The sequence below is a fragment of the Doryrhamphus excisus genome, chromosome 15 (genome assembly GCF_030265055.1).
Source record: "Doryrhamphus excisus isolate RoL2022-K1 chromosome 15, RoL_Dexc_1.0, whole genome shotgun sequence".
Lineage (NCBI taxonomy): Eukaryota > Metazoa > Chordata > Actinopteri > Syngnathiformes > Syngnathidae > Doryrhamphus > Doryrhamphus excisus.
The window spans coordinates 16,406,281-16,421,363 of NC_080480.1; the positions used below are offsets into that span (position 1 = coordinate 16,406,281).

Sequence of the window (15,083 nt, forward strand, 5' to 3'; positions counted from 1 at the left end):
TTGAAAAGCAGGAAAAAGGAAGCGAAATAACGGATTGTGGCAAACTTGGACTTTTGGTTTGTTTTTTGGTGAGCGGGATGCGATAATTCCCGACGTACCACATGGGCTTTGTGATGAAAGTCAAAAGTGTTGCAGTGCTTTCACCCTGCATGATAATCGCGCTCTTAAAAGAGCTGTCATTTCTACCTGACTGGTAGCACTTTAGCACTCCACGCTGTGTGCTCCTGCAGTAGCACGTGCCCGAGGGCCTCCATTTGCATACGCTGATGCAATCATTGATGCCTCTTCTCACTTTAACTAAAACACGCACGCTGACACGCTGAGGTCTACTTTCAAACATGTTGTAGTTTTTTTTTAATGCTAGTACTCGTAGCAGAACTCATTTACACATCTACTCTGGGGCCCCCGTTTTCTCCCTCTACTATTTTTTTATTTGGTCTTTTTACCTCATAAGTCCTGAATTCACTCAAACAACACACTGGTCAAAGATCCCCTATATGACAAGAGTCTTCTGCAACACTATAGTCAAAGATCCTCTATATGACAGGGGCAGTCTGCTGTTTTTAAGCAGCAACTGCAAAAAACACTGGTCAAAGATCCTTTATATGGCAGGACTGCTTTACTGCTTATAGAAGTTCACAATGCAGTCTGCTGTTTTTAAGCAGCAACTGCCAAAATACTGGTCAAAGATCCTTTATATGACAGGAATGCTTTACTGCTTATAGAAATTCACAATGCAGTCTGCTGTTTTTAAGCAGCAACTGCCAAAACACTGGTCAAAGATCCTTTATATGACAGAAATGCTTTACTGCTTATAAAAATTCACAATGCAGTCTGCTGTTTTTAAGCAGCAACTGCCAAAACACTGGCCAAAGATCCTTTATATGACAGGAATGCTTTACTGCTTATAAAAATTCACAATGCAGTCTGCTGTTTTTCATCAACATCTGCCAAAACACAGGTCAAAGATCCTTTATATGACAGGAAGGACATACCACAACAACACTAATCAAAGATCCTCTATATATGAGGCTAAGCTGTTTTTAAAAACACTAGTCACAGTTCCTCTTTATGACAGGAGCACCTTTGCCATAAGAAGTACAAAGATCCTTTATATACTGTATTAGGAGGTCCTTGCTGGGGATTTTTTAGCTGCTGCAAAATGATTGAAAACGTTTGTACGTCATCCGAGGAAGGGACAAAGAAGACAAAACGTCCTAACCTACCTAAAGGACAAGATCCGGTAAAGAGTGAGTGTGAGACGCGGTGAGTCAATAATAGGACAGATGATAATTGTATTTTGTCTCATTACTGCGCAGCTAATGGAAGACGTCCAAGAAAAAGAGGAGGGGAAGCGTGTAGCGATAAAGCCGCAGACACACAAAGCCAATTAGTATGCTAAAGACCACTAAAGTCTTTCAATCAGCCGTGCTTCTTCCCCAACAACACTCACTTCATCCAGCTGTGGACCAAAGTGAAGGTGAGATAACCGAGCTTGTTTGTCTCTTTGTGGAGAGAGTGTTAGAAGCACCGTCGCATATTCATTAAATAGCTCGTTAAAGGACAAACACTGACTCACAGAGCTTCTTTCCTGTTTGTCCATTTCCAACTAGTGCTGCTAAATCACTAAATAGTCAAATAAACACTCCTACATAGTGTGAAGTCCAATGTAGCAAAAAACTGTCCAGGAAGTTTCCAGAAAGTGTTAGCATTAGCTTACTAGCTTGTTGCTAGCTAGCGCATACTGTATGTCGATTTATTTATTTTTACCAAAACACAAATATTGTTTGAGTTTTTCCAGATAAAAAACTCTTGTTTTTCATGAGATGGCGTTAACTTTTTGCAAAACCAAGAGCTTACTGCTAATTAAGCGTTCTTAGCAGCTAGCAAGCTTAGTGCTAATAAGGCTTGCTTAGCAGCTAGCAAGCGTACTGCTAATTAAGCTTGCTTAAAAAGCAGCTAGCAATTATTCAACATGTATTATGATCAGTACTCGTATTTTAGATATCTGATTAAAATCTTTTAAATTTGATTATTTTCATATTTTTTTAAACAATCAAGGCTGCTAAAGAGATCATTTTGGGGTGTCGGCCATGTTTTATGTCAACAGGAAGGCAATTGTCTTAAAGTCGTTTAAATGTGATTATTTTAATTTTTTTTAAACAATTAAGGCTGCTAAATAGATAATTTTGGGGTGTCGGCCATGTTTTATGTCAACAGGAAGGCAATATGTCTTAAAATCTTTTAAATGTGATCATTTTAATATATTTTTTTAAACAATCAAGGCTGCTAAATTGATAATGTTGGTGTGTCGGCCATGTTTTATCTCAACAGGAAGGCAATATGTCTTAAAAGTTGTTAAATTATGAGCCCCTATTACAGAGGTGAGCTAACTGCGACCCGTGGGCCGCTTCAGGCCCGCCAAACGACTTAATCCGGTCCGCTAGGTGTTTTTTGATACAATCTGTAGCTAGCACACTGACCACCTATATACATTTATCATTTAATACTATTTTGCATTTGTTTTATAAATTGCTTTGTGTTGTTTATTTTCACGCACAGCAGAAGACAAAGGGCGCTGCTTCTGCTTCCTGTGTGGGTAAGTTTGAAAGGCTAATGAAAGGTTTTTCATGTCACAGTGCGTGTAAGCTGTGATTACCTGCCCCGCCATTTTTTTTACGCACCGCTATTTTTTGCATCTAAAAATTTACCCCCCACGCTCACCCACTAAAATCCCAACATGCATGCCGACATTTGTTTGTATGCGCTTGTGCTCTTCTCATTTATTTTGATGGGACGTGACTGCCGCCATCCACCTGGATGGGTGCAAAGTCAGTGTTGATGCTGCTCAGGGGAGGGGGGGGGGCGACTTTATAAAGGTCACACTAAGAACAGCGGGGGAAATATGAGTTTCTTTTTAAAGCAGAAGCAGTGCAGGTAAAAAAAAAAACTGCAGGCTCCGTATGATGATCATGTCCTTCACGTACAAGTTCACATTTCCACCTCCACATCATTGGAGTACTGTGTTGTTCAAAACCCACTCCCAATAATGCTGATCAAAGATCCTCTATGTGACAGCAGAGCTCAGTTTGTTTTTAAAAACGCTGGTCAAAGATGCTTGATATGACAGGAGCTGCCTGCTGTTTTTTTTAAAAAAACGACTCCAAAGATCCTCTATATGACAGCAGCACTCTGCTGTTATTAAAAACCTACTCCAAAACCGCTGGCATTTCTCCTCCTGTCCTCCTCATTGTGTTTGCCATTTAAGCCTGAAGCATGTTAGCTTGCTGTAACTCCGTGCCGCAATGATGCAAGACGAAGAGGCGGCCAAGAAACAGGAAGTGAGCGCGTGGAGACGGATCAGCGAAGACTTTACTGTGTCTGGGGGATGGCTGTGAAGAGAGACAGAAAGAAGGCAGAGAAAAATCACTTTTTGGAGGAGCTGGAATGAGATGGAGCGTTGATGGCGGTCTACATAGCTTCACAGGCTCGTACAAATGTTCAGTAAAAACATACATTAAAATTATTAATTACTACTTGTAATTTAACATTGTAATTCTTAACGTTTTTGCTTACACATCCTTGCTAGTTTCTTAGGTATGTTTACACAGCAAAACTGGACAACAAAGCTAATCAAATATGAGCTTGGCTGGTTTTGTTTTCTGGAACGCTTCCTTTCCTTACTTTCCAGTTTTCCTCGAATGCACCACATGTCTTTCATTCTTCCAGACACTTTCTATCAAATCTGTGCTTTTTGCTGACATGATATTTCCGTCTCATTGCTCTCTATGGAATCAAAATGGCAGATGAGCGCCCGAGGGAGCGCCTATCCTGGCGGGCTTCCTTGAGGCTTCATTTTATAAATCTTCCCGCCTCCCGTGTTGGGGAAAAACATTACTCAACGGAGTCAAACAACAACTCCTAAATAAGAAAGAAACAAAGAAAGGAAAAGAAGTTGATTTGTTTTGTTTAATTACGTGATGCCAGCCGAGTGGTGACGCTTTTATCGGTTGCAGGCTTTGATGGATGAGGCGGCAGAGGTGGTTAAATTGAGGACGCCGCGTCCTGCTTGCTACGTCACCGACAAGGAAGTGCAGAATATGTGCGATTGAGGACGAAGGTGTTTGGGAGCCGACCCAGCAAAGCGCCATTCATCACGGGGGAGGGGTAATATGCCTTTTTATTCTTTTATTGCGCCTTCCATTCCACCTGTGGGCATGTTTTTTAATGCATTTGAGTCACTGTGTAATGCAGGACACAAAGCCATTTGTTGCACATGGATATTAATAGTCACACTGCTAGTAATACGGCCTACTTATGGATTCATACCAGCATCATTTCACCCAAACAAATTGCAAAGACGCCGAGACAAAGGAAGAAGGAGGCAACGGGAAATGCATCAATGAGAATTCTGACCCGAGCCCTGAAGAGGCCATGAATTTTTAGGAGACGCCGTGGCTAGGGGGCTTTGATGTACGACGTAGACGTGATTTTAATGATGCAGGACAGATGACAAACAGCTGCTGATGGAGAGACAATGGCAGCATGATGCACGACCCAGGAATATGACAGGTCGGGACAAAGGACGGGAAAATAAATCATCTTTTTTTTGCGTTTTGACGATTGACAAAAACAAAAGCGTTCCCGCAAAATAGTCAAAGGAAAGTCTTGACATTTGTTCGCATGTGCCTTTCACACAGAACCCAGCAAAGGCGGGAAATTGCAGCAGCTGTTGGAGCGTTCAAACAGCGACACCGAATCCTGAAACCAGATTCCATCCATTGCGGGCATGCTCATGTGAGAGGCGGGGTACACCCTGGACTGGTCGCCAGCCAATCACAGGGCACGTATAGACAAACAACCATTCACACTCGCATTCATACCTATGGACAATTTATTATGTTAAACTATGCTAAGTTTCAGATAATGAGATTTAGAAGTGAGAATGCTTGGTTTCAACGGCCCCTTGTGACATCACAGTGCCTTATATGAGCGTTCCTGAATACAAGCTGCATATCTGTCCTCCCCCACTCTGCAATAGGTGGAATAGTTACAGATTCTGGACGGTCCAGAAAGCTTTCTGTGCGGCTCATCATGATGTGTTAGCTGCTCTGCAGGAGCCCACAACTCAACAGAAAGGGCTGAAAATGAGCATAATAGGTCTCCTTTAAGGTTTTTTTTGGTGTGAATGCAGAAACTACAAAAGAAAAAAATTACAATTGTAGTCTTTTTTTGGGATTGGGGGGGGGGGGGGGGGCTCAGCCTCCCAGCCTCGCAGCCTGAGCTGCATCTGCTGCAGTTTCCTAGGAACAAGGACCTCCTGTGTAGTCACTTCCTTCAGACAGATGAATCTCTGAAGGCAGATTTAAATAAAGATATTCTCTCTCTCTCTCTCTTTCTCTCTCTCTGTTCGTCAGGCCGACAGTCAAGTCTGCAGTGAGCATTCGTACAATCAAGGCAAGGTCAGAGGTGCCAAAGAAAGAGGTGCTGTCAGGTCAGTGTGCAGGTCTACACCTCATGTTGGTGCCCAATGTCATATTATAAAACAATACGTAAAAACAGCTCGTGTGGGACTGGTGGTGTTTAAATTGGTTTTATAATTAGATTGTTAGCGCTCGGGGCCACTAAGGTGCAAGGTATACTTTTGCTTCATTGGTTTATTTTATAATCTTTATATTGCATATGCAGCCATGCGGAATAGTCACTGACGGCTTTGTACTTTGCTTATTTCACCAATTCATGTTTAGTGATTATAATAACAAACATTCTTTATGCTTACCAAAACAACAACTAAACCCTGGACATATTAGCATGTGTACTACGTGTATGACATGAATAAGTATAAAATGTTAAAAATATAGTATTTCAGGACGTGTACATTATAGCCTGTTTCTTTGCATGACGGGTGTTTTTTTTTCCCCTAAACCCCCAAAATGCAAACATTTGATAATTGGTCTCATCTCAAAGTGGACGTAGTATGCATCATTTTGTAGAAGTCACATGACTGATATTAAGCTCCCCTCCTGAAGCACTGTTGTTCCCCCGTGTCAAAGATTACTTCAATTACTTTGATCTTCTTTACTTTGATTGAAAATGATAAAATAATACGCTTTTTTCAGCACAGTGCCATCAACCGGATCAGCCGGGACACTGCCCCACCTCGCGCTCCTTTCAGGTTGAACCGGAAGTTGATTTTAAAAGCATCACTATGACGCAGTGAGGCAAGAAAATATTTAAAAAAATAAAAAAAAAAGCAAAAATGGAGGCTAAGCCAGTTGGAAAAGGTGCAGCGCTGCATTCAGTGACGCAAGCGCGCATGTTTTGGGTCATCTATTCAGGAGGACGCGATCTAATTCGGGCTGCGACGGCGTTATGCTTAACCTAATTCAGTCGCTTAACCGCTTGTGGATATTTCATGAAGCAACATTTAGTAAATGAAAACACAATTAAGTATGAACATCATCTTTATAAAAGCCACATTTGTATTTGAGGTACCTCCTTTTTTTGCCCTTTCTGTGTACATTGATAGATGCATGAGAGCACTCGAGGTGTTAGTCATAGAACAGATACACCCGTCATTTTCATGCTGGTTTAATGCCAAAATGCAACCACTTTTAAAGAAAAAAAGGTGATGATTCACAACAGTATGAAGGTAATTAAAATGTTCTTGTTTATTCATCCCGTTTGGAGTGCTTTTACACTCCAGTGCGGGGGGGGAAAACAACACCAAGTCAAGTCAACTGTGAATTTTGGAATAAATGTCACATTTTAATCGTTATGTTCAAGGGTTTTAGTTTCACTTTGGGAGGTTTTTAGTTACAAAACAAAATCTGACGGACAATACCTTTACCAAAGAATAAATAAAAATAAATAGCTAAGTAATAAAGCGATACTTTGAAATGCAACAATCAACATTGACAATGTTATTGCCTAATGAGCCAGTTGCTGATCAACCTCCATGTGCAATATTAAGGGCTCTAAATGCAATATACTAATTTCTATGTTAAGTATTTCCATAATGCCTCGTATTAACTTATTAGCAAGATCTCAGTGTATAGACTGGTCATATATATATCTCATCTCGTTTCATATTATCTACATACTGTATTGTATACAACTCTGGGAAAAACTGTTGATTTTGTTAATACTTGGGTTGTTTATATTATTTTTCTATATTGTGTATTTTGTACTGCTTAATTGATTCTCTACTCTTGCTGCTGTGCAATGCAAATTTCCCCACTGAGGGACGAATAAAGGCATATCTTCTCTTAATTTTTAAAGGCAGTGTTATTGACATCTCTTCTCGTTTCCAATGTTTTTATTTGCATCCCAGCTCAGCACCAAAGGTCATCCTCTATGTGGCTAATTGGCGTGACCTTCTCCAAACATGGATCTTCACCTCGCCTGTTTTTAGCCTGCCGCTCATCCTCCGTGACAGCGCCGTGGCTCTGGTGGGCGTCTGAAGGGATAGCGATCCAAAACAATTCCCTTCCCAACGGTCGGGCCAGCAAGGAACATCTAATCACACGCTTGCTTTTCTTCCACCACACCTGCAATCACACGCAAAGAAAAAAAAAGAAGGCGAAGAAAGCCTCCCATCGGCGGTGACAACATAAAGCCGGGGAGCTTTTTTGGAGTTAGGGTGTTGCCATAGCAACAAAACGATATCGTTTTCCAGTGAAGGGCTGTCGACTCGGTGTGTGTGATCGATGCTTTTAAGCGGCCTTTGTGAGGGACACAGGCGGGATGATGATGATGGCGGCGGCGGTAGTGAGAGATGTAAGGAGACAATCAGTGAGAGTGGATTTTTAGCTCTAACGTCAACTTGGAGTTCAATCAGCAGCCAGAGCTTCTTGGTGGATTTTTACACTTTATCTGCTTTTATCTCCTATTTATTGAAAAGACCAGTGTTTCCCATAAAACTGCAATCTATTTGCGATGGTGGTAATTTGGAAAATAACAATATAAGTATATTTTTTCTGGAATGGAACTTGCATTTCCCAAAGGCTTGGAGGTGATAGCTGTTTGTGTTATTCTTCTCTTGCGCTATGGGAGCTTAGCATTTGTCGTAGCGACTAAATTTAGCAGATGGCATGCACACCTTTTGATGTCGAGGACGCTGGTACTTCAGACCGTTCTCTTGCTCCGGGATGCTGAACGTGTCCCGGTAGTCTGCTTCAGGCCCATCAGAAGAGTCTTATGCTGACTGCGATACATCCAGAGTGGCTTTTCCCACCTAACATGGTTAATGCTTGAATTCAGTTCTTCCCACTTTCCTTCTATTCTCTATTGACAATGACATCAAAGGTGAGGAACACTTTCACCTTCTGGCAAGCAAGTGTAGCAGATCTCTCTCCAACTTCTCCAAGGTGTCCTAGTCTTTCCAATGAGTTGTGACCGGCAGTGTTAGGCAAATTTAATTACTTTTCCAAAAAAGTAAATGAATTACTTCATAAACGTCATGTTATTAGGGAAAGTCATTATTGCAATCAAGAGCTTACCATATTAGCACATGCTGCTGTTTTGCATTGTTTGGAGTCACCCCGTCTGTGAATGCATCTCACGTGTGATTGGTGCAAAATGAGCCACATTTCACTTTTGGTAATGAGGTTTTTTTTAGGATGTGAAAGTGTCATGGGGTTTACTAGGGTGCTCTGATGGATGGGATATATTCCCTGTGCGGCTGTCACTCATGCAGATGTTTGAATTGATACAAAATCTGATGCTTGCAAACATTTTTTGGGATGTTGATTACATTCTAAAAATTTGTTTTCCCGACTTCAGGAATGTTCTTTTCCAATTTGCGTCTTCGGCTATAAACGGTACTTAATACAAGATGTATCCATATAAAAGGCGGCAGACTTAAAATGTGTTGAAATTAGGGTAAACGTATATGGGCAAAGAGTAAAATAAAATATGGTAATCTCATGAGACGCTTGAAAAAGTAATTAGATTACCTGCCGTTATTTACCACCATTACTCCCAACACTTCATTCGATGACAGCTGGGATAGGCTCCATCATACCCGCGACCCTAGTGAGGATAAGCAGCATAGAAAATGACTTTGACGTGACGTTTTCTTTGTAAAATGACGATTAGGAGGTTTGCCACTAAAGAGCGTCGTTAGCGAGAGCACAAAGTTGATACTGTATCACGATTGCCATGGCGATACCAGCAAAGGTTACCAAAACAAAAAGGGTTATGGGGACACAGAGCAGAATGGCTCCAGATGGCCTGTTTGCAATAACACCCAATTCTCTGTGGAAATAAGGGAAATAAACAGCTGTAACTACCGGCCTGCATACCAAAAATGTTACGGAAAATCTTCCCCAGGTCAAAATACTTTACTGAAAAATTACTTTTTAAAATTACCTCAGTCATGTTTTGCTAGCTCCAAAGTGCATAAAAAAAAGATCCAACCGCTCAGATTTTGACAGCTTCTACTTTGTAAGCGTGTCGCCCGCCTCCACAGTGCAGCGTGACTCAGCACTTAGTCATGCGCTGGTCTTTGTTCATATTTAATGAGCGGGCGCTACGTGCGCTGCTCTCAGAGATCACAAGTGACTTTTTGGAAGCAAAGCGCTCAATTGGAAAAAAAATTTGAGGGGAAAAGCACTCAAGTGGCACTGCGCAAAAATGAACATTTTATTGGGTGAACAAGTCCTTTCAAAATAAGATGCTTCAAGAATTTAACATTCTGAATTATTAAATGACAAAAGGTCAATGTAGGGCAGCTACATTAGGAAAATTCAACCAAAGAGACCCAATATTTTCTCGAGAAAGTCCAAATTAACTTAACACTTGAGTGGCGCCACTTCACTGACAGGCAGTAGAGGCTTTTTCATGCTGAAGAGGTCGCGCAGGTTGACCTCGGGGTCCACGTAATGCGGGATCTTACGCTCGTTGAAGAGGCCCGACAGGTTGACCTCCACTTTGGCGCGGCGGGAAATGTGCATGCGCAGCGCAAAGAGCCGGTTGAGGTTGTCCTCCACCAGGGGGAGGTGGTGGCCGTCCAGGCGCTTCTGCCACGACTTCCTGGGACGGGTACGCGTCTGGAGGCCCAAATTTTTAATTTCAGGAGGCTCAATCCAGAATATAATTTATTAACAGTAGTCAGTTACCTTCTGTCTGATGGCACCGGGGTCGTGACGACGCAGATGTCTGCTCATACTCTCCTGGGGGAGAAAGTCCAAAACATCAACCTACTACTCGCTGTTCAATGAGTTGTAATTTAATGGATGAACAAAGGAGGGATTATTTACCCGCATAGCGAAGGCGCGAGGGCAGTCTGGGAAGGAGCACGTGTACTTCAGGAGTCCCAGGTGCACCTTGCGGATGTGATGCTGCAGGTTAAAGGTGGTAGAGAAGTAGGCCTGGCAGCTCTCGCGTGGGCAAACCAGCACCGGCTTGTGGGAGGCGTGGACCCACTTGTGGCGCCGCAGCGTATGCGCCCTCTTAAAGACTTTCTTGCAGACTTTGCAGGTAAAAGCGGCTACAAATATTGATTCCACACTAAGAACATGTCGTGCTTTGCCGTTTTATGCCTCAGATGAGCAGTACCTGGATGTTTGACCATGTGCTTCTGGAGCTTGACCCACGTGGACTCAACCGCTTGGCAGTTTGCATCCAGGCAGCGGTAACCTGCGAGGATATTAAACATCTGATTCTGGGTTCAGGTGGTGTGACGCTACGCTTCACCAGGACAAACCTGCGTGCTTCTTCTGGTGTGCTTTGCGGGCCACATGGGTGTCGAACACAGCGCCGCAGTCTTCCTTTGGACACCTGCACAGGTAACCATGAATCCCAATGTGCTCCACTACAGGGTGTTGTATTGAATTTGGGAACTACATGTACACCATAAAGCAAAGTTTTACTGAGCGATTGTCCTTTTAGATCAAACGCACTTGAACTTGGGAGCCACGCCGTGCTCCTGCTGGTGCAGTTTGAAGAGGCGTCTCTTCTTGAAGGTCAAGGAGCATCCAGACTGAGTGCACTGGTAGGAGAAAAAACAAAACATGGAAGGCAGGCTTTGTGGAGAAGTAGCTATGATGGCGTTTTGGTTCCACCTGGTGGGGATTACCTTGAAGTACTTTTCTTTCTCGCCGTGGGCATAGCACATGTGTCTCTTCAGCTTGTTTTCATGGAAGAAGCTTTTGGTGCAGGTTGCAAATGTGCACCTGCAGAGGAAAAACATCTGGGCTACTTTTACCTATTTATCAATGTAGTTGCTTTACAATTGGTAGTCTCACATCTACTGTAGAAAGAAAGAACTGCAGATGACCCTAATTTTAATTTAACATGCCATTTAAAAATGTAAAGATGCTAGCTCCAAATTGCCCCCACACCGAACTGCTGTAGTAAGTGGGGATTCTGTCTTGTGGGCAACAGATTAGTGTTTATTTTAACTTTTTTTAAATAGTGAATTAGTTAAACAATATTTGTACCTGTGTTATATATTTTTAAGTATGACATTTAAGGGTCTAGATGTTTTTTTTAATACAATGCAATTGAATGTGATGGATTTACATTTTAACGCATAATCCAAAAGACTACAACTCCCAGAACACATCGCAAAAACTCACGTGCAATGACATATTTGCTCCTTTTATGCTTTAGCACGTTAGCTTAAATAGCGTCCACTGTCTAGTTTGTTAGCCTGATGCTAATGTGCCGTTTTAAAGACGCTTATATACTACTATGATAATGTATCTAGCCTCTGACAGCTATATAAATGTCAATTTAACTAGCTCAGAGGCTAGTTACCTCGAGGCTAATGTTCGCCATTTTGCTAGCTCGGAGCCAGTTTCTCCAGCGTACTTCGCTTCTGTCTTATTTGATTACTATTTGCAAGCTGTAACTTGTCCCTTCACAATTTGCAAAGCTTAAACAATTTTACTTACTTGAATTGTTTGACGCCGTCGTGCTGAAGTATGTGGCGGCTCAGGCGTGACTTCCGGGCGAATTTCCCCTCGCAGCCACTCACTGTGCACCGCCATGGATGCTGTTTTCGTTCAAGAGGAAAGAAACTACTGAAAGATTGCACACAAAAAACCCAACAAACATTTTATTAGGTTTGCTCACCTTTCCTGCGTGAGCAGCTTCGTGCTCCTGCAACCTGATGTTCTTGGAGAAAGTGGCTCCGCAACCAGCGTGGGAGCACTTTGACTGCTGCTTGAGCTGTGGAACACCTGCAGCTTTTCCACCGCGCACACCGTTCATCCTCATTTACACCACAGCGTTTATCTCAACACTTTCCTCTCCAATACAAAACCTGCGCCCCGTTTTCCATCCTTTCTTATAGCTTTTCCGAAGGTTAATTGCGTAATTGGCTGCAGTTGTGTCTTGCCATGATGTCACAATGGGGGCAGCCCAGCTGATGCCAATTAAGCCCAATTAGCTGATGCCGACTAGCATGAACCCAGAAAGCAGGCATACACCTCAGTTATCACATATCCACAAGTCGTGTTTTTTTTTATTTACTAACGAAAACGTTCATAATTTGTCGCCTTTCTGCAGTTTAACGGCTGTTTAAGGTGTGATGCACCCCTTCACACGCCAGGGTGTGCTGTGATTCCGGAGTTGAATATCTAAGTGCAGTTTCCTCTTCTTTCTACAACAAGGATACAATTCTTGGGAGGTAAGTGAATCTATATGTTGTACAAACAATATACAACTCCAGGTAATGAGATACAATGTTGAATTAGCACTTAACCTTGCATGTTTTCACTAGGAGTGGGCGATACGGCAGCTTTGGTATCAATTTGAAAGCAAGGAAATACAAGGCCGGTATTGAGTATACGTAAATGACCTTTGACTGTCATTCCAGTCCTTTGCCGTTTTGCCCCCAAAGCCCTCTTGTGAACAATAACTTATATTCTGAGTTACAATACATAAATACTATATTATCATATCAACAGTCTAGCAACATAATAAACATAAACACTTTTGGTATTTGGCCCTATGGCTTGTGTCAAAGGTCAAATGTATTTATATAGCACATTTCCAACCTTAACTGCCCAAAGTTCTGCAGCAGCCAATGAAACACACACGCATAATAAGTCGTACAGCTAAAAGCAAACACACAGAGTGCACAGAATGACACTAATTAAAACAAAAGCACACAAGGTTAACCTGTGTTTAAAGCCAGACCATAGAAGTGCGATTGTACTCAATGAATTAACCAATGACTTTATTGCTCTGCTGTTTTTAAGCTTGATGTCTCCCTTCCATCTTTTCCCTACTCTGTTGTCTTTCCCAAAAGGAAGCCAGATGAAATATTCCCATGTGAGGCCTTGGCTGCCGGACCTGCGCTAAACTGCTTCTTGATTTTCCACTGCACAGCTCATATGGCTTCAGAGTCACGGTTAAAATATTTTTTTACCGGTGTTGAGGCCCTTATCCAATAAGAATTATATTCTTAAATGTATGTTTATGATTGTAGTGCAGTAGGACTGCACTCTAGCACACCGATGGCCATAGATGGCGATGTATCCAGTATTCAAGGATTAGCCTTTCATAATGTCACAAGCACAATAATGGACACATTGGTAAATGTCTGATAATAAAAATGTGCATTATTATCCACATACAGACAGAATGCAGGTGTGCCTAATGTTGTGGGCAGAAAAGACAAACATTTTCCGCATTCCTCCCAAGTCATGTTTTTGACTACGGTGTGATTATTTGTGCTTGTAAACAAATGGCTACTATAACAAGTACAATATTTAGTAGTATTCTCCACGTCTGGTTATACTGTACACCACAAAAGATAACTGGTTAACAGGACAGCAGGTAATAATTCAAATTTTTCTATTAATATTAAATGCACTTTCACGGCCCACTGCATTGGACTTTCTCAATATTAATAAAATGAAAATCATTTAAAAACATGAGCGTAGCAAATAGGAAAAAGCACAGCTCGAGCTGCTTGGCAACGCTGGGCGGGGCCTCGCTCATAAAGTGGGCGGAGTTCCCCCCTCCCCACGTGCCCTGCTGCACACCGCAGCAACCATCTTCCGCATACCGCAGACCACTGCGCATGCACGCCACGCACGCACACGCACGCTGCGGAGCGATGCATCCGCTGTGCGCGCCCTCTTCCTCCCCGATCGTCATCATCATCATCATCCCCCTCGGTATCGATCAGACGAAGCTTCGCGATGGTTCAATGTCATCCCCGTGAAGGTGTCAGTGATGGCCGCAGAGGAGGAGAGATGATGATGAGAGGAGGTGCACCATAGCACATTCGCTTTGGAGCTTTGCCATCTCTATTTTATTTTTTCACGTCTTTTTTTTTTCCCCTCCTCATCCTCTCTCCCCTGTGCTTCGGTGACATTTTGCGGGCCTGGATGCGGTGACAGGCGGGTATGTGTGACGACCATGCTGGCGGTGCGGTGCTTCTTGCTCTTTGCTGCAGTGGGCGAGCGGCTGGCGGCGTCAGGTAAGAGACCCGATGATTGGCAGGCGAATACTGGCGGGGGGGGGGTTCTGCAGCCACATTATCGTCTCACTTGTAGGGAAGCATCAACACTTGGTGGGTTTGGTTTGGGGGTTCCGAGGGGGGGTCTGGGCTGGTTTTGCTGCATCGACACATTTCTACCGCAGCCCCCCTCATGTGAACACAACTTGTTTTTAACCCAGTGGAGGGGGGGGGGACCTCTGAACTTGAATGCATGTTGTTGTTTTTTTTTAGCCAGCTTAGCTTGGCATGCTACATCACGAACTAAATGTTACACTGACTTAAACAGTGGTTGCCTTGCAGCAAAAAAGCTGTGGGTATGAATCTGTGTCAGTGCAGGAGGGTTTCCCTGTTTTCCCATGCATGCTAAAGGTTAAAGGTGCTAAATTGTCTCCATTTCCTATAGCGCTTGTCCTGGTTAGGTTGTGGTGGAGCCTATCCAAGAGACTGGTCACCCATCAATCACATGACATTTACATTTTGTTGAATCATAATGAGGTTCTAGGTAGAGCTTCTAAATGCAAAAGAGAAGAAGAAATGGGAGAGATCAAAACATTTTGAGTAGGCAATTTATTGCAAATGAGCGTGAAAGTGAAATATGTCAGCTGATCATAACTATAAGAGC

General features: G+C 42.7%; 2 protein-coding genes across 13 annotated transcripts in view; one reads left to right on the forward strand and one right to left on the reverse strand.

Annotated features, from left to right (window-relative positions):
• The first annotated feature begins 1,085 nt into the window (after positions 1–1,085).
• The window catches only part of LOC131103208 (disintegrin and metalloproteinase domain-containing protein 11-like), a 29,287-nt gene continuing 15,289 nt past the window's right edge, over positions 1,086–15,083 (forward strand). For 4 of the 11 annotated variants that reach the window (XM_058049282.1, XM_058049290.1, XM_058049292.1 and 1 more), the window contains exons 1-10: positions 1,086–1,243; positions 1,320–1,480; positions 2,563–2,599; positions 4,017–4,167; positions 5,418–5,494; positions 7,334–7,498; positions 10,677–10,790; positions 10,894–10,996; positions 12,517–12,637; positions 13,262–14,440. In XM_058049282.1, coding sequence (XP_057905265.1) covers positions 14,380–14,440 — 61 coding nt within the window. In that variant the 5' untranslated portion in view covers positions 1,086–1,243; positions 1,320–1,480; positions 2,563–2,599; ... (5 more) ...; positions 12,517–12,637; positions 13,262–14,379. Of the gene's footprint in view, positions 1,251–1,319; positions 1,481–2,562; positions 2,600–3,069; positions 3,500–4,016; positions 4,168–5,417; positions 5,495–7,333; positions 7,499–10,676; positions 10,791–10,893; positions 10,997–12,516; positions 12,638–12,730; positions 14,441–15,083 lie in introns of those variants that run through there. The other 7 variants (XM_058049287.1, XM_058049283.1, XM_058049284.1 and 4 more) reach the window with 7 other exon arrangements.
• Positions 9,628–12,315, reverse strand: 42sp43 (P43 5S RNA-binding protein). 2 transcript variants are annotated; one of them, XM_058049295.1, is made up of 9 exons: positions 12,082–12,315; positions 11,901–12,001; positions 11,081–11,177; positions 10,905–10,993; positions 10,709–10,782; positions 10,561–10,641; positions 10,263–10,474; positions 10,122–10,175; positions 9,628–10,052 (listed from the first exon to the last, which is right to left on the reverse strand). In XM_058049295.1, the coding sequence occupies exons 1-9, from the start codon at positions 12,223–12,225 to the stop codon at positions 9,795–9,797; spliced, it is 1,110 nt and encodes a 369-aa protein (XP_057905278.1). In that variant the 5' UTR covers positions 12,226–12,315; the 3' UTR covers positions 9,628–9,794. The 2 variants fall into 2 exon arrangements, with proteins under 2 accessions (XP_057905278.1, XP_057905277.1); XM_058049294.1 differs by having other exon boundaries at positions 10,263–10,492; positions 12,082–12,309.

What these genes read in the sequence shown, in the direction of transcription:
- 42sp43 (XM_058049294.1), bottom strand. Translation starts at nt 12,225, where the DNA reads ATGAGGATGAACGGTGTGCGCGGTGGAAAAGCTGCAGGTGTTCCACAG. An exon ending in AGAAAGAAAAGTACTTCAAG is followed by an intron (nt 10,994 to 11,080) that starts GTAATCCCCACC and finishes TTCTCCTACCAG; the next exon opens with TGCACTCAGTCTGGATGCTC. An exon ending in GGCGTGGCTCCCAAGTTCAA is followed by an intron (nt 10,783 to 10,904) that starts GTGCGTTTGATC and finishes TTACCTGTGCAG; the next exon opens with GTGTCCAAAGGAAGACTGCG.